Source organism: Crinia signifera, chromosome 8 (assembly GCF_055691185.1).
Source record: "Crinia signifera chromosome 8, ASM5569118v1, whole genome shotgun sequence".
Lineage (NCBI taxonomy): Eukaryota > Metazoa > Chordata > Amphibia > Anura > Myobatrachidae > Crinia > Crinia signifera.
In genome coordinates this window covers 64,773,274-64,796,857 of record NC_139224.1, presented here as the reverse complement: position 1 = coordinate 64,796,857, position 23,584 = coordinate 64,773,274, and the positions used below count along the sequence as shown (strand labels likewise).

At 42.9% G+C, this 23,584-nt stretch overlaps 1 protein-coding gene across 2 annotated transcripts in view; it reads right to left on the bottom strand.

Moving 5' to 3' along the window:
- UBN2 (ubinuclein 2) overlaps positions 1 to 21,703 on the bottom strand; it is a 51,758-nt gene extending 30,055 nt beyond the window's left edge. Inside the window, exons 1-9 of one of the 2 annotated variants that reach the window (XM_083156595.1) lie at positions 21,014 to 21,703; positions 17,151 to 17,240; positions 13,926 to 14,027; positions 13,479 to 13,616; positions 12,244 to 12,353; positions 4,729 to 5,215; positions 4,581 to 4,651; positions 2,634 to 2,763; positions 1,566 to 1,684 (exon numbers count right to left, since the gene is read on the bottom strand). In XM_083156595.1, coding sequence (XP_083012721.1) covers positions 1,566 to 1,684; positions 2,634 to 2,763; positions 4,581 to 4,651; positions 4,729 to 5,215; positions 12,244 to 12,353; positions 13,479 to 13,616; positions 13,926 to 14,027; positions 17,151 to 17,240; positions 21,014 to 21,445 — 1,679 coding nt within the window. In that variant the 5' untranslated portion in view covers positions 21,446 to 21,703. The remainder of the gene's footprint in view (positions 1 to 1,565; positions 1,685 to 2,633; positions 2,764 to 4,580; positions 4,652 to 4,728; positions 5,216 to 12,243; positions 12,354 to 13,478; positions 13,617 to 13,925; positions 14,028 to 17,150; positions 17,241 to 21,013) is intronic. The other variant, XM_083156596.1, reaches the window with a different exon arrangement.
- Positions 21,704 to 23,584: the final 1,881 nt, after the last annotated feature.

Below are 23,584 nucleotides of genomic sequence, written 5' to 3'. Positions count from 1 at the left end.
ATAAAGGAAGGTGTGAGCGTAACGGAAGACAGATTATTAGACATTGTAAAGAGTAAAGCATTATAGGTGCAAGTGCCAGGCCATTGCTTGCAGACAGTGCTAACTTGCAGAACGTTCTTACGACAGCAAACAGTGATAAATGCACAGAATGTATAACCCTATTTTCAGTAACATAAAGCAACCTAAACAGTAGAATACCATACTCAAGCAGACTCTTAAGCAGTCTACTTTATAAAATCCCATCTCTTTATTAAGGTCTACAATATACACAATGGTATGCCCTAGCTGCTGTAACATGGGCTCTTCCACTCAATTCTGCTCTTGAACCACTATGGGGGTTATTCTAGTTCACGCTTTCTGATAAAATCCTTCTTAGCTGGACAAAACCATGTGCAATGCAGGGAGGCAGACGCAAAATGTGCAGAGAGAATTACATTTGGGTTAGTTATTTTGTTTCTGTGCAGGGTTAATACTGACGGCTTTATTTTTACATGGCAATATAGATCTCACTGAAGTAAAACCCCACTCAAATCTAATACTCTCTGCACAAGTAACATCTGCCTCCCTGCAGTGCACATGGTTTTGTCAATATAAGAAGGATTTTGTCAGAAAGAGTGAATAATTACATGCTCACAAGTAGCTTCCTCCATACCTTTTGGAGACTTTTCATGAACCCATTTTAAGCAAGCATGGATCTTTCAGAAAATTATCAATGCTATAATTGGTTGCTTTGTCAGAGCTATGTGGCAAAACATCCACTGCAAATTACAATGCATCACCATTGTACTCTGGAAATGTGACCTGATGGTTAAGTTGAACAATATGCAGCCAATTTTTTTTTTGCTCCACTCAACAGTTGAAAAGGGCTTAATTGTTCCACCTAGAAAACATTTGCCCAATTAAAAACAGGCACATCAGCTAAATAATAGATACATTACCTTCTAGTCTTATTCAAGATGACTTCAAACTGTATTACAGACAAGTGTAACTGCTTCCCTAAAAAACATGCACTAAGCAGGTGGAATAGTTGCATGCTGGGGTACAGTATGATGCACCAAAGACTGCTGTCTATGCCCCTCCCAAGACTTAAGGCCATTAAGATTAAAGAGAATTTAAAATAGATCGATCAGAAGCACCCTTTAATATTCTCGACTAGTGTGTACACTGAATGTCATTAACAATGCGCGCTCCCATGCATCGTCAATAACCCGCATGTTCAGCAGGTCCTGCTGAGGTCACTGAATGATATATGTAAATTCTATAGTTCAGTGTGAACACTGGATGTCACGCCCAGGAGTTCAGGGGGGGGGGGGGGGACACTGTCAATATTGCTCATAGAACATATAGCCTATTGTCTATGGAGCTTTAGGTTTAAAACAAAGTACACCAAAAAGCTTAATTTCTGTAACAGCATCATTTTCCTTTCACGTTATTACCATAAAAGTAAAACACATGATTTAATTAAATACTGGTTATATAACAAAAATAAGCAGCTTTGAATTAAATTGAAAAAATAATAAATAAATAACTGATTGTATATATGAAAAACACAAGATTGCACATACTTTGCATTTCTGGCCTGATTATGTGCTTGGCAATCCTCTTGGTATCTGTTCATCTGGACAGGCATAACATTACTAATGGCAAGTTTTAGCCTTTGCAGTGGCTCTTTTAGTCGGTCATCCTAGGGAAAAAAAACACACACACATGAAAATCCTAGCACGTCAGAGATTTAATATAGGATATTTCAAATAGCAGTACAAGCACAAAAAAATTACTTACACAAAAGATGAAAGCAGCACATTTATTACATGACCGACAAATAAAATGAAGTGCTACTTTTTTCTTGACAGACAAAAACAGGATTTTTGGACTTCATAAAAAAACATTCCTCAGGTTACATGTGGGACACAGGACAACACTGGGTTAGATTGTGGTAGGTGGAGTCGGACACTATCAGGATTTCAAACTGGCTCCACCCACATGATCTCACTTCAGGTTAACCAAGCCCAATAAGAGATCGAGAGGATATATGAAAAGAAAGGAGAACTCCCAGATGTATGGGGGCCATTACCCAGTTTGTCCCATCACAGTGGTTTCAGATTGTGAAATGCGATGGAATATGCTGTACTATATAAGAACTTGTAAATAAAAATAATGGGAAGCTGAAGACAGAGACCGGAAAAGTATGGAGAGTGTAATGGTTAGCATTACAGCGTCACAGAAAGGAATGTAGACTGTAAGCTCCACTGGGGCAGTGACTGATGTAAGGACTACATTTTCTATGTAAAGCTCTGAAGAATGTGTGCGCTATGTAAATGACTAAATATAATACAAGGCCACAGAATCATCCAGATGGGAAGTTGCAGGGAAAAAATAAATAAATAAAAAAACAGCACATTGTTGGTTATACATATTTGCAAATATCGTATAAGATATTTGCAAATATGTAATCAGAGGTCTTATTACTAAAATGCTGAAAACCCAAATGTCAAGACATTTTAAATTGAGAGCTAACTTGTTAAAGGTAAATTCCCATGTGCCTCTAAAAACAGACTCGACTGGTACCAGCATACCCTGTTGAAAAGGTTTACAAACAATTGGTAACTCAAAATTTGCCACATAAGTGATACCTGTATGTGAAGGTGCAGTTTTTTCAATCGCTTGACAAGAGTATCCTTTGTGCATGGTACAAATGCTTCAATATAACCATATACCACATTCCTATTTGAGGGGCTCATTTCAAGCAGCTGCAACTCAATGCTTTCAAAAAGAAACAAAATACAAAAAAAAAACAGGATTAATAACTCAATAATTAAACACATTTCCTATTTATATGATCTAGCACCAAAGCATTTTAAAATGAATTTCCACAGAACAGAAATGACAATGTATTCAATTAAAGTACAATTGATGCACTAACAGTATTATGCTTTATGTGGCGCCTCAAGGGTTCCGGAGCACAAAAATACATAAACAGATAAGCAAAAGATAACAGTGGGAGTGTAAGGAGGTATTCAGAGGACTGGATGAGGGGCTTCATCTCCAGATACAGGGGAGAAAGAAATCAGAAATCCAGGAGTTGGTAAGATGGATGGGAAGGGTTAGTCAGGGGAAGGAGGGGATGAAGTGCAGAACATAAGATGAAATGGGATGTCCTGGAGTAAAGTTTAGATGTGAAGTGGTCGGCAAAGTAGAGGAGGGAGGAAGTTGAAAGTGGCAAAGACGACAGGGGTTGAGTACTGGGTGGAGATGACATTTTTTAAATCAGACTGTTTAGAGAGTAAATAGGTTTATTTACTAAGATTGGGGTTCTATTGAAGATGGAATGGGCAAACAATCATCAGATTCTATTATCTTACAGAAGGTGTTATTATGGAATATTATTGCCCATAGCATCCAATCAGAATCTACTTATTCGATTCTGATTGGTTGCTATGGGCAATCATATCCCATCTTCAATAGAACTCCCATCGGTACTTGTGAACTTTCACGGCTCCCACGATGTGCATCGTACAGGGAAAAATCGCATCGCATGCCATTTTTCACAGAAATTATGGACATGAGTTGAAATCATGTAAAATGCACCCCAAATGTCATTTTTCACACTATACCACCCCCACTATCAACGCCAACCCGAAGCGTGGCGAGCGCAGCGAGCCCGCGAGGGTCGGCGGTACGCGTCCTACGACCTTTTCATACCCCCACTATCCACGTCGGCGTGGAGTTGAGAATAGAAAGTGTGGCGAGCGCAGCGAGCATGAAGCGTGGCAAGCGCAGCGAGCCCCGCGAGGGGACGCGGATACCTGTGAAGCCCGCGAGGGGACACGGATACCTGTGAAGGTATCCGCGTCCGCTCGCCACGCTTCGGGCTCGGTGCACTCGCCACACTTTCTATTCTCAACTCCACACCGACGTGGATAGTGGGGTATGAAAAGGTCATAGGACGCGTACCGCTGCGCTCGCCACGCTTCGGGTTGGCGTTGATAGTGGGGGTGGTACAGTGTGAAAAATGACATTTGGGGTGCATTTTACATGTCAACTCATGTCCATAATTTCTGTGAAAAATTAAATTGCATCGCATCAGATCGCATGCGATGCGATCGCATGCGATTTTATCAAAAAATGCTTAACACGGGACAATCGCATCGCATGCCACTACATATGGCGAAGGGAGCCGTGAAAGTACACAAGTACCCTCCCATCTTTATAAATAAACCCCGTAGAGGGGATACAGTAGAAGTTTGAAATGGAGGAAATGTGCTCAGATGTCGAATTTGGCCAACGGTCTTTGGGCATTTTTGTGAGCACTTCTGCAGGTTACGAAGGAAATTATTTATTCCAGGAATTATTACCATTTTGTATTGGTTTGTCATCTTAAGTCAACTTTAAAATAGCCTTAATTTCAATGGTCAACTGCATTTTACACAAAAGATGGCTTATCCCCAAAAAATGAACCAAATATGGAAGTTTTCCATAATGGTGGTGCTTTTATGTTTAATCAAACATTTTATGCATCAAAAATATACAACTGATAAAAGCAACTGAAGTCTTAATGAATAATAGTAATATTTACATACTCTAACAAAATGTTGTTCATCTCTTGAGTGAAGAATTTTTTTCGACCTTCTTCATCAAACATTTTTGCTGCCTTTGAAAGAAAAGAAAAAGAATGAAACAGGAGGAAAATCCTACATGTGGACCCAGTCTGCTTAGCTGCATACATACCACTTGCAAATCCTCAATCCGTTTTTCCAGCTTTGCAGGTAGCCCTTCAGGAAGAGGGGTCACTTGTTTTAGTATTTGTACTTGGGATAGATTTGTTGACTGCACAACACTGCCATTCTCTCCTGGTTCAGAAGCTACAGGACTTTCATTGGCTGCAGTCTCTAAAAGTTTATCGAAATCAAAGTCCCCAAGCATTTCCAGAGCACATTCTGCCTCTTGCAGTAGCTCCCGCTCGCTGCCACCACCAAAGAGAGCAAGAACAGGGTCATTACCAAGAGTTAGATCAGAGTAATCATTGGCAACAGGAGTGGAGTTGTGTTTTGGAGCAGAGACTACAGTTACAGTCGGTAAATCTTGCCCGCTTTCATTTTTCCTCATTGCATCTTTTTCCTTCTGAAATTTTCGAAGCATTGCAGCAAGGGACAGAGAATCCTTATACAACTTTTTCTTCTTTTTTTCAGGTTTATGAGCATTAAATGCCACTACCCTAAAAAGGAAGACAAAAATGATACATCATGAGATAAGAAATCAGACAAAAAAGATCTGTATGCTATGTATCTAACATATAAATTGGGAAATCTATCCAATAGTGTAGATAACATAATATGAACAGGGAAACCGATCACTTAACTTTCCCAAGAAACAGACAAGCTCTAATCTGTAGGTGTATAGAAATAATAACTTTGTAGGCAGGCTTTTTTTTCCCCCTCGTCTATACTATAAAAACAGAATTTATGTTCTTACCAGTTAAATCTCTTGTTGGAGTCCATGGGGTGCACAGCGACGCTGGGTAATGCCTGGAGAGGTTGGAGTTCAGGCGCCAAATAGTTACTAAATTGTTCCCAGCATGCTCAGGCTCAATACTTGAACTAGAACAGGCAGGAAAGCAGTGCAGGGTGGACATTCAGAGTCCCCTGTGGATTCATAGAAACGGTACCAAAATCAAATTTTTTCTATCATCCATTAGGGACTGCAGACACTGGAGATGTCCCAAAGCTTCCCCGGTGAGCTAGAAAGAACAGAGGAACCTGCAAAGACACCAAAGCACGAAGCCGATGCTGCAAAAGGTATCAAAAGTTGGACCATGGGGCCACAGGATGAGCTGAATTAGAAGTAGGCTTACTTGAGCATTGCTCAAGAAGGTCTGGCAAATGGCCAGCCTGATCCACTGAAATAAGATTTGTTTTGAGTCTGGCCAACCATAAACAGCACCATGCAGCCCAATCCATGAAAATCTAACTTATGCAAGGACGCCGTCCCGACTACATAACTGAGTTGAGCACGAATTTAGCCTAAATCTGGCCATACAATACTGCGAGGAGTCGCAGCAGTGTATGGTCATCCAATCCACCTGGTACCTTCCTGGGTGGGAGGACCGCAAGCGGACCTTCGGCTTCTGCATGTGATGTAGCGCATAGAATCCTGTTCACTGCCACCAGAAGAGGGGCAGAGTCGGCAGCTGAACAGCCAGCAGTTCCAACCTCTAACTCCGATGCACACTGGATCACGCATCAGATGTCGTACAGCTGTGACTTGGGAGGAATTCACCCGATATCTCTGCCCTATCAGACGTAATCGGGTAAAATCGTGCCAAAATAGCATAGCCTTAACGAAGAAGGTGCTCCTGAGTTTTTTGCCAAAGAAGGGACCACAATAGGTTGGTTTATGTGGAAGTCTGACAAAACCTTAGGGAAAAAAGCCACATACTTTCAAAGCTCTGTGCTATCCTCCTGAAGTAGGAGATACAGCATTCGACATGATCAATTAATTCTGAAACTTGCTGAGCCATTGCCAGGGCTAACAGGAGTACAGTCTTCCAGGAAAGCAACTTGAGGTCGACCTCTCTAAACTATTTGAAGAAAGCTGACGGTAGAAAGGTAAGAACCAAATTTAAGTCCCTTGGAGCAGTGGAATAAACAAAATGGCAGCTGCACTCATCACTCCTTGGAGAAAAGTCTGTACTTCAGGTATAAGCACCAATATGTGTTGAAAGAAAAGTGAGGAGGCAGATTTCTCTCCCTTAAGAGATCCCAAACAGAGTCCAGTTTGCCTAGACAAAAAGGTACTGAACAGGACAGACTGGAAGACCCAGTGTTAAAACCTCGGCCTTCACACAATGGCCCTTATTCAGATCACAGTACAAATTTGTTCTCAAAATGGGCAAAACTATGTACACTGCAGATGGGGCAAATGTAACATGTGCAGAGAGTTACATTTGGGTGGGGGGTGTTGAAACTGAAATCTAAATTGCAGTGTAAAAATAAAGCAGCCAGTATTTTCCCTGCACAGAAGCAAAATAGCTCACACAAATCTAACTCTCTCTGCAAATGTGACATCTGCCCCACCTGCAGTGTACATGGTTTTGCCCATTTTGAGAACCAACTTGTACTGCGATCAGATCTGAATAAGGGCCCAAGTCCCATAGCAGCGCTAAAAGCAATGGTAGTGAGCTTGCAAGCACACAGCATGTAGGGAACAACATACTCTGGAACCAGGCAGGAGAAGACGCTGCCGGGCTGCGGCAGGGGCAAAGGACTTAAAAATAAAAAGCCCATACAAAATGGATGGGCATCCACTGATGCCCAGCTCGCTGGTTCCCTGCGCCGCCCCTTGCTCCCGCACTGACAGCAGCGGCTTCCTCACCTGCTTCCCCCCCCCCCCCCTAGGAACACATCAAGTGCCACTCCCGGGGCGTGGTCAGGATGATTAGGTATGACTTGTCAGAAGGTAGGCCTCGAGAGCTACCAACAGTGCATGTTTTGCAGGTCTCCTCATAGAATCACAAGAGAGCTAATTAGCTCCATCTGTGTATCTTTTAAAATGTGTCAGTGATTAATGAGTGCAGCTGGAAAATGTGAACGGTTGGTAGCTCTCGGTCTAATGTATGAGGGCCTTTAAGACACAAAAGGGAGATTCCAAGGAGACACCAGGGGAATGAACGTGTAAGACACTATGAAAAATTACCAAAAGCAATCTGGTCCAGTCTGTTTTTTTTTGTGGATTTTTTTCCCCCATTTTTACAGACAGCTCAGAGGCTGAATTTCATAGTCAAACATCACGTAAAGTAGGGACACCTAATCCTGTGAAAAATTATATCCAAGGTAAGATTATGTGCTTTAAGGCATGGTGAAAATCTTTCGTAGAAATCCCCTTGGCACTCAAGACTGATGTGTCAAGAGCAATCACGTCAAGTTGAGGTGTGCTAGATCCGTAGGTAGGAACAGGCCCAGAAGATATGGTCTGAGAGGGAGAAGGATAGTCTATGGAGAGGCTCTGAAGATCTGCATACCAATCCAATCTTGGCCAATTTGCCACCACAGGGATCACCATACCACTCTTCCTCTTGAATTTGTGATGGACCCACATAATTAGTGATGTCAGAGGGAAGATGTATAGCAGAAGAAAGGACCAGGGCACCGCTATAACTTGTATCAGTTGAACTGCGGGATCCCTGGTGTGGGTACCTCTACAGTTGGAGCCAAGACATCATGTCTACAGGCCTAAATCAGATCTGTTAGCAGGGCTGCAATTTTTGCAGATGGACAAAATCATGTTGAACTGCAGGTAACAGAGTTCGATTTGGGTGAGGTGTGTTGAAACTGAACTGCAGTGTAAGAAAGAACTGCCAGTATTTACCCTGCACAGAAACACAAATAACTCCCTGTAAGTTAAATTTGCCTCACCTTCAGTCAAGCATGGTTTTGATCATCTGCAAAAATTGCAGCCTTGCTTATCAGGTCTGAATCAGGCCCTATGTCTGGTAGACCGCAGCTGTCAACGAGCAACTGAAAGACAGTCAAGTGCAGAGCATACTCACCGGAACATATATCCTGACAACCTAAAAAAAGTCTGCCACTTAATTCAGAATCCATGTAATATACACGGCCGGCAGGTACAATTTTGCCCAGCGATGAATGCAGCTGACCTCTTTTAGAGCACCTCGACTGCAAGTGCAGCCCTGGTTGTTTGTGTAGGCAACCGTGGTCATGTTGTCTAACTGCACCTTTACTGGTCAGGTCAAGCTAAGTGCTTTATCTGTCACAGGGTGTAGTAGTGGCCGCTGACAGAAGAAAAAAATATAGTACTACCTAAAGTAGTTTGCCTTAGAAAATGGTGCCCCCTCCTGCTGGTAACAAAAGCCAGGGCGAGGAAAGCAGGAGATGGAGCTTGAGCACGCTGGGAAAAATTCAGTAACTATTTAGTGCCCAGACCTCTCCAGGAATTAGCCAGTGTCCCTGTGCTGCTTAGCGAATAAAGAAAGCAATACATACCCTAAATTGACATGAATATAAATCATAACCTTGGAGTTTACTTGTATATTTCCACCTACAGCATGGTGCTTTTATAGAGTCTGTGGAGAGAGCTCCTGCCCACATGGTACAATGGCCAACACGCCATGCACTGCATCTAGATAGTTAATAATGTTATATTCAGTGCTCTATGCATAGTTACATAGTAGGTAAGGCTGAAAAAAGATTTGCGTCCATCTAGTTCAACCTGGTATAGATATCCATTGCTGATTTGGTAGGTTCTGATATTTTACAGACAAATTATATTTCTTATTTGTACCCATGGATGTTTTTCTCCAGTAAATGTTTGTCCAACTTTGCCTTGAACGCATTTAATGAATCAGCCGTTACCACCTCTCTGGGAAGAGAGTTCCAAAGTTTGACTGTTCTGACCGTAAAAGAAATTCTTTCTACTAGCTGAATGAAATCTTTTTTCTTCTAATCTATACTCATGCCCTCGTGTCCTAGATTCCTTTCTAGTAGAAAAGAGGGTGTGTGACAGTTCCTTATATTGGCCCTTGATATACTTGTACATGTTGAGCATGTCCCCCCTTAAACGTCTCTTTTCTAATGTAAATAGTCCCAAATTGCTTAATCTCTCCCCGTAGCTTAAATTCTCCATTCCCCTAATAAGCTTTGTTGCTCGCCTTTGGACTTTATCTAATTCTATGATGTCCTTTTTATAGTGTGGGGCCCAGAACTGCACTCCGTACTCGAGGTGAGGTCTCACCAATGCTTTATACAGTGGCATAATTACCCTTGAGTCCCTAGTTTCCATTCCCCTCTTAATACATGCCAGAATTTTGTTGGCCTTTTTTGTAGCTACATTACAATGGGCACTACATCCCAGTTTGCTGTCTATTTGGACTCCTAGATCCTTTTCAAGTATGGAATTACCCAGTTCCTCTCCGCTAAGGTTGTAACTTGCACACTGGTTGTGTCTCCCAAGGTGCATAACCTTACATTTATCTACATTGAACCTCATCTTCCATTTTTTTGCCCACTCATCTAGAATTGCAAGATCATTTTGAAGCATGGTGACATCTTCTGATGATTTGATGACTTTGCTAAGTTTTGTATCGTCCGCAAAGATGGATACATTGCTGAGTAACCCTATCCCAATATCGTTATAAAAATGTTAAACAAAATGGGCCCCAAAACCGAACCCTGGGGCACTCCACTTAGTACCCGTATCATATCTGATACGTCACCATTTACAACCACTCTTTGTTCTCTATTACATAGCCAATTCCCTACCCATCTGCAGATATTTTCACCCAATCCTAGGTTCTCCATTTTATTAATCAATCTCTTGTGTGGGACAGTATCAAATGCTTTAGCGAAATCTAGGAAAATCATATCTACAGCATTTCCATTATCGAGGTTTTTGCTAACCTCTTCATAGAACCCTAGTAGATTCGTTTGCCATGAACGATTTTTCACAAACCCATGTTGGTTAGTACCGAGTAGACGGTGATGGTCTAAATATTCCTGGATACCATCCCTTAAAAATCCTTCAAATACTTTACCCACAATTGATGTTAAACTAACGGGTCTGTAATTAGCGGGATCTTCCTTTTTTGAATATTGGCACTACCTCTGCTATTCTCCAATCTTTTGGTACTATACCTGACGATAGTGACTTGCTAAAGATATAATGTAGGGGGGTAGCTAGTTCATCCCTTAATTCCATTAATACCCTCGGATGAATCCCATCTGGCCCTGGTGATTTATTTGTTTTAAGTTTGCTTAGCCTCAGTATTATTTCCTTCGGCGTTAAATCCACAATGAGATCTGGCGTATTTGTCCCGTTTGTGGTAAATGTTCGTTCCACAGTCTGCTCTCCCTAAGTAAATACTGATGAGAACTCATTTAACAGTTTTGCTTTTCCCTTGTCCTCAGTAACACTTTTTCCACTAGTATCAGTTAGTGGGCCTATGTTTTCCTTAATTAAACATTTACTATTTATGTATTTGAAAAACTTCTTTGGGTTGGTTTTGCTTTCAGTGGCTATGCACTCTTCATATAATATTTTAGCTGCTTTGATTACCCCTATACAAGTTTTGTTTGATTCTTTGTATTTTGCGAACGCCTCCTCATTCAAGTTATTTTTATAGAATTTAAAGGCTCTGGTTTTATTGTTGATAGCTGACCTTACTTCTTTGTCCAACCATGGTGGCTTTTTTTTGTTAAATTTACCTTTAGTTACTTTAGGAATGTATTCAATAGTTAGTGAATCAAGCACCTTTTTTAGAGTATCCCACATTTCCTCTGCATTTTTTCCCTCCATAATTGTTTCCCACCCAATTCCTGTTAGGGCTTCCCTGAATAATTCAAAGTTCGCTTTTCTGAAGTTTAGTATTTTTGCAGATCCTTTTTGATGTAATTTACTGAAGTTGATTTCCAGTGAAACCATATTGTGATCACTGTTCCCTAATTGTTCAATTACTTTTGTGTTTGAAACTAAGTTAAGCTTAAGAACCCATATGCCTGGTTGTAGAATATGCTATACAGGAGGAGGAAATGGTTGTGCCACTTGGTTAAGGAGACACAGGGCGTATTTGCCCTGTGGTATCCTCAGACTGCCAGAAAATAAAACTTTAGAAGAATATCTGTATGCTGTCCTTAGGGTTTTGTGCAATTCTAATGTTCACACAATAATTTGTTTTCCAGCTATTTTGTACCGAGCTCAGTGTGTCCAAGCAATGCCCTCTTCCAGCTACGGTACAGAGTCTGGGTTATGGTGAGGGAAATCAGCCAACATCAATCAGGTGTGGCAGCTGCGTGTCCATATTTAACCAGAACTGGTTCCAACAGAGGATCAACATAAGTACTTGTCCAATGGTATGGGTCATTGGTCAACCACTGAAGGTCGACATGGTTGGAATGTCGTCTTTTTGCCCCAAATGTGGACAGAGTCAACATGGACACCGACTAAGTGTACCGCGTCCCGACATAACACACTGCACTCCCCATGCTTCAGGCATAATGGTAGGGTATGAAATACCGCCTGTCGGCACGACTGCTCAGATTAAAAATAGTGAAAAACTCATGTAGTCCTTTTGACTGTCAACCTTCCAATCCGGTCGATATATTTTAGGTGTCGACCCAAGCCCTGTCGCCTTCAGAGATCGACATAAATAAGGTTAACGTTAATAAGGTTAACATAATGACCGTATCCCCTTGTCTAAGCAGTGAAAGATCCATAACTTTGCAAACCACATACCCCATCTGTTTGGAGACTTTTAGTTTCCTTGATGTTTTTTCCTTTTCCATACTGTCCTCTTTTCTCTTGCGTTTTTTATGTGATCGGTCATCTTCTTTCAACTTGGATACCTTAAAAGAACAGGTTTAATGGCATTAGAATGACATTCCAAACTAAAAAATAAAAATAAAATACATTTCTGTTTTCTAAGTTATTTACATGGTTCAATAAGTATTCACCTAATGTATGTACCCAAGGATGGCAACAAATATTAGAGATTTGTTGCAGTCTCCTATTTTTGCATGCAAAAGCAGTTCCTATAGGGTTCTATGAGGGATGCTTTTACTTCGAACTTACCAGCCTCCAGAATGTGAGCTTTCCGAAGCTTGGCCGCAGGTAGCCGACACATCTGAAAATGGCAAAATCAAGTTCTACCCTACAACACCTACTGGAGAGGAATCCATAGGATCCATTCCTGGCATTAACCTTGCAAGCAGAGTAGTGCACACAGATCCCTTCACTTCTTATCCACCATGTGGACAGGGACCGGCTCCCTTTGTAGCCCTTTTGACCTTGGGTGTATTTATTACATATTGGCAAAACCATTTATTATTGCTGTGAGTAGTGGCGAGAAAGAATTCAATTTTTTTCCAGTCTTAGACAAGATAGTTAATAAAATGTCCCCAAGGACAAAACGCAATTGTTTTCTATTGCTTATCTCTCATTGGGCAATACTATATTGTTTGCGCGAGTTATGCTGGGTACACACCAAAATGATTTGAATTGGATGCAAATCTTACACAAATCATATGTAAATTGTGCGATCCAATTTGCATACGATCCGATCCCATCTGTATTCAGATGAATGGATCTTCTACAGACCCTACCTGCACAAGGTAGAATCGGATCCAACCAAACGATTTTGGCCCAATCTGCACCCAATCGGTCTGAATTGGATCCAGATTGATGGGATGGTGCCCAAATCGTTTTGGTGTGTACCCAGCATTACTGTGCTTCTATTGCGTATGTTTCACCCATATGCACCAAGTGTAGATGGGTACATCAGCTACACCTGTGCAAAACTACAGAGAACATGTTTGGGTGTCCAAAAACCTGAACTTGAGTGGAATTCTCCTCGCCATCTCAGGAGGCCAACAGCAGAAACAAAAAGCGCCCGCAGCCACCAAACAAATCCCCTTCCTAAAAGAGGAAAAGAAACATACATATTCATAACTGCACAATAAATAAATACTAACCTTAGCGGATTTGTGCTTTTTGTTATCGACAAAATCTTCATTTTCAGAATCCGATGCTTGACGAAACTGCAGTGTTCCAGTGTTGATATAAAATCCTCCATACTTTGTAGTGAGGGAAGCTGGCACCAACTCATCATACTATAATGAAGGAGAAGATGTTTTAGCCAAGATTTATTTCTGTGTCCTCATAAAAAGTATAAACTGACCTTAAATTTCCAATAAAAGTAGAAACGTTCAATATAGTTGGGTAAGGACTACAGTAATCTAAAGACTAAACATAAGTCCACTATAAGTCTGGTGAAACTTGTAACACTAACCCAATCCACACAATTTTTTTTGCCTCAACACCAACTTGCTCGTTGCATAGATTGAAGTAGTAGCACCTGACTTATTGGGGCAAAGATCAATTTCATTTCAAGCTAAGTTAATAGAGACAACTGCACTTACTGCCTCAGAGTTATCAATAAAGGGATCCGTCTCATCATAGCCATAACCAATGTCGATAAGATCCTGCACGCGGTCCTTCCGATAGCGATGGCTTTTTCTTCCCTGTATACATATATGTATATATGTATTAAAGAAAAAAAAACTGTTGGGAGCCTTGCACTTGTATTATTATTAAACCTATTTAACTTCGGTATTAAAAACAGCCAAACAAGGACACGTAAGTAGCCAGACTGGGAGGATCTCTGCCCTCTTGGGCTAAGAGCGGGATTATTTCTTGCATCCCTGCATCTTTGTAATGAAAACACACAGAGGCTTAGTCACTCATCTTCAGACCAAATTTGGCAGAATGTGATTTTGATCACATTATGGTTGTATTACTGGCATTTATAGCAATGACTGCAGTGTATGTCTCTATCCTGGATATTTGTCAAAACAAATAAGAAAAATAACTTCCTTACTATGTCAAGTATAGTAAAATTAAGAAGGTTTTCAAGTTGGTACATGCACAGCAGGAGCATGGAAGAAAAACAATCAAATAAGGATTTGATATCTATAGACAGTGCTGCCAAAACTTTAGTTTCTTTTGGTAAATTAAGTCAAATGTAACTGAAATATATAAAAAGGTGTGCCCAAATGATAAGGAGACTTGCTGCAGCGGGGTAGTATCCAATTGCAGTGGGTTAATGTGTTTGCAGATAGATGGTGTTTTTCCCAGTTGTGCATGTGTAGGGATGGCTTCGCCTTAGTTTCTTCATTCCTGGAAATGTGTTTTGCATGGTCGGATGCATGATGGATTCCTCCAAATCAGCGCAAATAGCCATTACCCAATTTCTTTGCACAGAAGGCGAGCATGATTCAGAAATTTCAGCTGTGGAAGATCTCATATGTCAGATCACCACACGTGAAATTGCTGCAGCACTGTCAATAACCAACGGAACTGTGCATCACATAATCCACAAGAAGCGTGGTTATGGCGAAGTTTGTGAACAGTGGGTGCCCAGGCATCTATCAGAATCGACCCCTTACAAAAAAAAAAAAATGTAAATAAATAAATAAACTGAAAGGTCAACAGTTCACCTGTGACAAGGAAGTGCCAAACACTGGAAAACTGGATCAGTCAGTATCCAGGAGTCATCCACTTCCTTCCTATGCGCTGGGATCAGTGCATCGATGTCCGTAGCAATTATTTGCAGTTGTATTGTTACACATGAACTGTAATTAGATATTCTGAACATACGACCGTAGTCTCCTTTTTATTAGAGCACACCTTATATAATATTTTGGAATGTTGGTGCAAGACAACCGATAGACATTTTGTTTCAGATTGTAACAAGCAAATAATTCTTGCCTGGAAACCAATCGTGTCTACCGCTACATCCACACTACTTGCATCATGGGGTCGATCAAGATGCAAGGTCTTGCCACTAGCTCCAGCAGCCATTTTTAAAAGTAAACTAACTTATGCTTGACTGTAGCTCTTAGAAATAGAATTAATAACTATTGGGTAAGACCATATAAATGTTTGTATAGTCAGACATTACGCAGATTTTTGCTCATCCCTAAAGAAGGGGCTAACAGACGCAATGGGCATTCCTGGCATGGGCACCCAATCAGAGCAACAATAGATTTGCTCCATCAGATGGCCAAATAAAACATTTTTATTGACACATTTAAGTTTTTGGGAAACCTTACAAATGGCAAGGTCAAATTAAGCATTTTACATTTATGTATTTTTATAGGGTTTCCTGCAAGCCACTTAAATAAATTGCAGATGAAAAATAAAAAGCACACCATTATATATGTTTGCACAGTAATGTGCAAGTAGTAATGTAAAACAAATAAAAAAAAAAAAATCATGAAAACTATGCATGAATTTTGTAGGGAGGGTATAACACTATATTGGGTTTTACATATTCAGAAAAGGTTTCAAGAGAACAGGTAGGGTACTGAAAGTCAGAAGACAGACAGCAGGCGCACAATGGCAGATGGAGGTAAATATTTACCCCCCCCCCCTAAAGCCTATCCTACAGCACCTTTGTAGCCGAACCCTAACCCCACTACTTATCTTCTTAGGGATCCATCAAAATTCTGATGGTCAGGATCCAGCCCACCAATAGTTTGTCCACATCCAAAGAGCACATAGGACTATAAAAAACAGTTTCAAATTCAGGAGTATTTGGCTATAAAATAACAGTATTTCAAAATCACACCTTTGAAAAAAATAAAGTCTCCCAGAACATATCCATATCCATAATCGTGGGCATCGTGAGTAAAAATCGGGGGCATCGCGGCCATCGCATGCACTAAAAAATGGTCCAGACGCGATGCCCGCGATTTCCCCATAGGGAACAATGTTAAATGCCTTAATTTACCCAAATCATCATAGGGAACCCGAAGCGTGGCGAGCCCGCGAGGGGCGGCGGTACGCGTCCTCCGACCTTTTCATACCCCCACTATCCACGTCGGCGTGGAGTTGAGAATAGAATAGTGTGGCGAGCGCAGCGAGCCCGAAGCGTGGCGAGCGCAGCAAGCCCCGCGAGGGGACGCGGATACCTGTGAAGCCCGCGAAGGGACGCATTTACCTGTGAAGGTATCCGCGTCCTCTCGCTGCGCTCGCCACACTAATTTATTCTCAACTCCACGCCGACGTGGATAGTGGGGGTATGAAAAGGTCGGAGGACGCGTACCGCCGGGTTCACGTTGATCGTGGGGTGGCGTAAACTACTTTTGGGGGGACATTTCACTGTTCAGGGGTGTTTTTGGGGGTTTCTGGCCCATTTACCATTGTTCCCTATGATGATTTGGGTAAATTGAGCCATTTAACATTGTTTCCTATGGGAAATCGGGGGCATCGCGGGTAAATTGAGGCATTTAACATTGTTCCCTATGGGGAAATCGGGGGCATCGCGTCTGGGCCATTTAAGCCTTTTTTAGCCGCATACGACGCGACCGATGCGATTTTGACTTTTTTCCAATGCATTTCAATGGGAAAAATCGGGGGCATCGCGTCGGTCGCGTCGCAGACCACTAAAAATGACACCCGATGCCCGCGATTGTGGCCGTGCTAGGAAACAAGTACCGAACATTCATCTTTTAAAAAGGTTTCTCTATAATTTACCTTTAAATGTTGGAATCATTTGGATTTCCAAGCACACTAACAATAGTTTGACCACTCAGACCAAACACAAACTGTGAAAAAAAGTTAAACAGGAGCATACGACTTACGTATTTAGCTTCAAATTTCTTTGCCACTTTCTCTACCTCTAGCCTTTCACGTTCGTCATCATTAAATGGATCATGAGATGGAATTTTCACCTACAAAAATAAATTAGTCACTGGATACCTTAATATTAAACTTGGTAAAAGAGAATAATGATATTTCTCCAATGTTTATCAAATATCCTATCTAGAATAATTTAATAGGAACACACAAAGCACATTCATTACAAAACGTGTCATAAATTTAAAAGGGTGCCAACTATACTACTCCAAAACGGTTGTCCTCTCTCCCATACTCTGTATGCCCAAACATGTGTAAATAAGAAGATCATAAAAAAAAAAAACTACTGTAGTCATAGCAGAAGGAATCATTGCAGGAATTTATAGATAGAAATGGCTAAACTTAATTTTTTTTGTTTAAAGAATAAAATCATTATCAAAAAAGGAAATGTTACACATTACTAGCAATTTCTAACAAAAAAAACAAAAACAAAAAACAACTTAAGATATGAAGTGATTAATTGTCCAACTTTGCCTTAAAACCATAAAATCTTAACTAAGCAGGCGATTCAGATGTGTGGGACCGCGCATCGGAATCGAACACTGAGCATACACACGGAGAGATTTGTGCTTAGTTTCTAAGCAATCTAGTAAGACTGCTTAGAAAATAGCACAAAATCGCTTTGTGTGTATGCCCCTTAAGTACTTTTTAGAAACACGCAGATGTAAACACGCACTACTCTCAATCATAAACCAATCATAATAAAGCTGAACTCCACGATGGTCATTTCAAATCAAAACCTACAGAGAATGCAACATAATCGTTTAACACCTCCACTAGTTATGGACCATTAACCAGTAAAAGCTGCAAGGTAAGTTGTAATTAAAGCCTCATACACACTAGGCAACCCGCCACAGCTTAAAGCCCCATATACATTAAACGAGTCCCCGTCATACACTTGCCGATGTCCTGGGGTAAAAGGGAGCGACAGCAGGAAGAGAGACTGTCATGCTGCAGCATGACGAGGACTCCAATCATCCGAACATATTTGGACGAGGAAGGGGGTAGTTAACAACACGCTGGAGCGTCCATCATTAACAACACTCTACACACTAAGCAATATTGTATATATTATTGCTCAGAAACCCCTTTCTGTGAAAAATATCGCCTAATGTGTATGGAGCTTAAGACACAGCAGAACTCATTGCAATACCATTCACTAATACAGATGCAAATTGCTTCAGTCACACCAAACACCTCTTGACATGCTAGGTCCTGGGTGACTGCTTCACTGATTCGCTTAAACTTTTTGTTTTATTTGCACAAATAAAACAACTATAAGCAAAACTATGTTGCTTAATTACACAGATCAATTTAAAGTAAACAACTGTACAACATGCGACTGCGTTTGCATTTGTAGAATACTCTGACACCATGGAGTTCTCATGCCAAATTCCGTACTCTAATGGCCCCTAAACACGGAGCGATTTAGGGGCATTTTCTAAGCGTTCTCACTAGATCGCTTAGAAAACGCCCCTACATCGCTCTGTGTGTAGGGCCCATAGCGATGCGCAGCAATTCGCTAGTGTTCCCACCGGATAACACTGGTCCTGACAGATCACTCCGCACACAGCACTGACATCGCTGTGTGCTGAGCGATCTAGCATCGCGCAGAACACCTCAGCATCTCCCCTTGTGCTGCCTGCTTTAATCTGTGATATTGCACGTGTTTAAAACCATTAAATGTGGTTAATGTGGCAGTCCATTGTCTCTAGTGCACTGAGTGGTGTTTTGCTGCACCTGTGATGCGTATAAGATACAATACTCAAAACAAAGGTATGGTGTGAGATTCTTCTTCGAGTGTGCCAGACAATCTGGTGCCTTGTGCTGCAGATCTCAAATAATGTTAGGTTCAAAGTGGAGTTCTCAAACACCTAGCTACAATACATCAGGTGGTGCTAAATGCCTGGCACTAGTGAGCTGCAGTAGACTTATTTCACATTGATGGGCATCTTAACCAGAAAATTAGGAGACTGTACTTATTCATTTGATATTCAATACTGGTATACATGTGTGCGACGGAGTCTACATCTGTATATGAAGCACAATGGAACAAGATGGTAAAAAAAGCAACATAGAATTTTGCACACAGAGTAAAGGCCCCCATACACTAGGGCGACTTGTCCTTAGGACAAGTCGCCCCCGACTTCCCCCTGAGCTTCCCCAGCTGATTGATGGCACTTGATGTGCCATTTTTTACATGTGATAAATCGTCTTGATTTATCACATGTAAAAAACCCAGGGAGCAGGGGGGGGGGGGGGGGGGCTACAGAGCAGGGCTGCTGGTGGGAGCAGGGGGGGCTGGGGACGCTGCGGGGGACACAGGCGGCATAGAGCAGGGCAGAGGGAGCAGTCAGTGCTAGAAAAAAAAGCCTATACAATGAATGGGCAGCCTGTGATTGGCTGAGCGCTCTCTCAGCCAATTGCTGACTGGCTGAGAGATCGCTCAGCCAATCACAGGCCGCCCATTCATTGTATGGGCTTTTTTTTATTTATTCAGTACTGACAGCTCCCGGCTCCCCCTGCCCGGCTCTATGCAGCCTGTGTCCCCCGCAGCGTCCCCAGCCCCCCCTGCTCCCTCCACCGCCACGCCGCCCCACTAGGTCCCAAGTCGGGTGGTCAGACGTGCAGCAGGTCCGACCACCCGACGCAGATCCGATGCGCATGGGACCGCGCATCGGATCTGAGGGGACATCAAAACTAGCCGATTTTGGTCCGATTTTGGCCAGATCCGACTGATCTGGCCGAAATCTGACCAAAATCGGCTAGTGTATGGGGGCCTTAAGGGCCAGATGTATCACGTTTAAAATAAAAAAGGTAAAATGGAGTAATAAACAACAGCCATATTACAGCATGGGTTTGAAAAATGGCAGTTAGGAGCAAATTGGTTGGTTGGTTATCACTCTCCAATTTATCACTTGTTGAAGCATGAAAGATATGGGCCTAAAGGTGCCCACAGACGCATCAATTATCGAATGCGTTTTGTACTTTTTAAGCACAAATTGCATCTTATGTACAATTATTGGATGGTGTTTAGGAGCTTGTGCGATGCGCGTTCCCGGGAGCCCAATATTGTATGTCTGAAAAAGTACGTGCTGCACGTACTTTTTAGACTATATCTGAAATTTAACATTACAAACATGGGTTCATCACATCGCATCCAAGTGCACATTGCATAGCAAGCTGGAAGAAAAATTGTATAGAACCATTGTACAGACAAAAACGCATAGCACAGTACAATTGTAGCGTCTGTGGGCACCTTTAGACTCCGATAAATCACATCAATCAGTGAAGTGGATCAAATTAATCAGTGAATGTGTTTTGTCACTAGTATTATAATTAAGATGCGTAAAAGAAACATGGCACAAGTGCATCAAGAAGGTTTGTTTAATGAGACGGCAGTAGTGCATGAGGACAAATCCGTACAATTAAAATAGTACTTTTAAAAACATATGTACAGAGACTAATCCTAGTTCAACAATGGGCAACAGGCTGCCCAGAGGTCAAATGCAGCACCCCAAGCTGTCATTTACAAGCCGCTGTCCAGCTTTAAAATATTTTATATGCTTTTAAATCTAGTCTGAAATACCTGCTGATGACTGTTAGGTGTCTCTTTACTTAATTAAATGAGATCAACAGAAACCTTCAACCCTGAAGGTTAAAGGGCCACCTAATGCAGTCCCCAAAAGGTATAAGACTGGACTAGCGGTTAGCAAAGAGGTACTAGAATCCAAAACCAATGATTATTATCTATGTCAGCACTAAGCCAGGGAGAGTGCAAGTATAGAGGGGAATGAGAAGCTCTCACCTGGCTTGGCAGCTCGACTCCTGAGGTTCCACCCTGCCCTCCTCTCTGCTCATTTTGCAGCAGTACCCGGTAGCTGAACTCCGCACAGCTCTCTTCTGTTGGGTCCGCCAGTGATAGTTCCAACCTAACCGTCCCCTCGCTCCTATTCTTATCGCCCTCCGCTTTGATGTCGGCCTTCTGGTGACAGGTTCCGGCCTCCTTGGCCGTAGTGGAGGAAGTGGTTGCTTCTCGCTGCGGCCGCGGGGTAGTAGTTTGCTGCAGAGGCCGCTGCTGTTGCTGCATGGCTGGTAGCTGGGACCTGGCTGCCGGAGGACGTGGGACAACCGACGAGAGCGCAGGATTCCTCTGCTGATCCACGCTCACAATTCCCCCAATCTCGCGTGGCTTTATGGGTGACAGACTCACAAACGGCACCCTGCGCGGCTCCGCCATTCTCCTGGCCCGGTGAGAGCAAGACTGGCCAGCTAGCGACTTGTGCGCCCGACCCGTTCCCTGCTGCACGCCGTCTACCCGGGACGGGCCTCTCCGCTGCTGCTGCTGCTGGTGACGGCTAAACCCTTATGTTCTGATCGCCGCCACCAGCTCCATTACCATAACCATAACCAACCTAGGTGCTGCTGCCATCTTGAACCCCACATAAATAATAACAGGGCCGCCTGTTCCGCGCATGCGCACGAAGGTCGCCGGGAAAGGGCGTTTGAAACGTCATGACGTTGTCCATGCTGCCCGCTTTGCATTTGTTCCAGCGTGTGACGCATGTTACGTATTTCTGTGACGCTGCAGCATCGTGTGTTGTCACAGTAACCAGGACGCTTCCTTCGCCGGTAGGTATTCACCGGTTTGTTTTCGAACGAAATATAGCACTGAACGCCCTAATGATGGTGGTTTCATCTCCGTTTGCTTTCACCCCTTTGCCATAGTGTGATATGAGGTCATTTTCACTTTAGTATTTTTTTTGTGTATGAACGTGAAAAAACAGCTTGTTTATCTTTTGGGATTTTAGTCTAAAAATAAACAACTTTCAATAATATAACCCACCTATGCAGTTTACATTAGCTCTTTTCCATTGACCTTACTGATTTTGGATTTATTTTTTGCTACTTTTTTTCCCTCTAATATACTGCATTTGAGCCTGAGCTATATGTTATGGTGCAATCAGTATGTTTTACTGACAATCACTATTACCCCATTCACACCAGAAATGCAGGGACAAACCTGGGAATTCAGTTCCCGGGACAAGCAGGGACATTCCCGGGTTTGGACCCATTCACACCAGAAATGTCCCTGCATTTTCTGGTGTGAGAAGGGGGCGGGAAGGAGGCCGGCAGGAGGTGGGGAGGAGGCGGGATGGCGGCGGAGGTGGGGAGAATACTCACCCCGGTTGCTGGTCCTCCGTGCAGGCCAGGGATCCACACAGGCGGCGGCGCATATGACGGGACAGGCTGCGGATGAAGATGACGCAGCTCTCCGGCGTCCTCACTGCCGCCGGAGAGCTGCGTCAACATCATCCACCGGCTGTCTCGTCATTTGCGCCCGCCGCTTGCGTGGATTCCTGTCCAGACAGCACACCGAGGACATGGCAACCCGGGTAAGTATACCCTGTACCTTTCACACCAGCCAGGTCCCCGGGTTGAACCCGGGAACAACCCTGGTACCTAGCCGGGTTGAAATTTGCCCAGGATTTTGTCCCGGGAACCTTTCACACCAGCGCTAGTACCGGGTTGTTCCCGGACTCAACCCGGGAATTGAGGGGTAGATTTATTATTTATTATATAACTATAACAGTTCCTGCTTCGCCTCATTAGCGAGGCGAAGCAGGAGGGGACACCGACAAGATCTACTAAGATCTTGCCGCCGGAGTGGGGGAGCGCTAACTCCCCCCTCCGGCGATGTCCCTCCTGGAGACAGCGCATCAGTTAATACTGATGCGCCGTCTCCTCCCCCCCGGCCGGCTGACTGCGCATGCGCGGGATCTCGCTAGTCTCGCGAGATCCCAGCGCAGCTCAGCCCCAGCAGAAGGGACAGCGCTGTCCCTGTTGTTAGGTATAGGCATCGCCATCTGCAGCTGGCGAAGTCGACAGCTGCAGGCGGCGGAACGGTCAGCGATGCTGACCGTTCATAAATCTGGCAGGAGGCAGGGGCGCAGTGCAAAACATCGCCCCTGCGCTATGCCTCCTGCCCCACACCACCGGCGTTAGAGTAAACGCTCGGCGGGTGTGATAGATCAGGGGAAGCGCTATCCCCTGCTATAACGCACGGGGATAGCGCATATTCCCCTGATCGACGTTTAATAAATCTACCAGTTAGGCTGGTGTGAATGGGTTATATGTCAGCAGTGAGTATATTGATGCTGAAATGCAGATGACATGATGTCAACATAGTTATTATGCTACTTTGAAAAGTTTGCCATGCCAGAAATAACATCAGGGGCGAAATGTAATAGGATGAGAGATTCAGAAAGTGAGAGATTTGGTAAGAAATCTCCAGTTTTTTTAAAGCTGCAATTATTTACACTGCAAAACCAGTGTGATTTTGCAGTGTAAATAATTGCAGCTTTAAAAAAACTGGAGA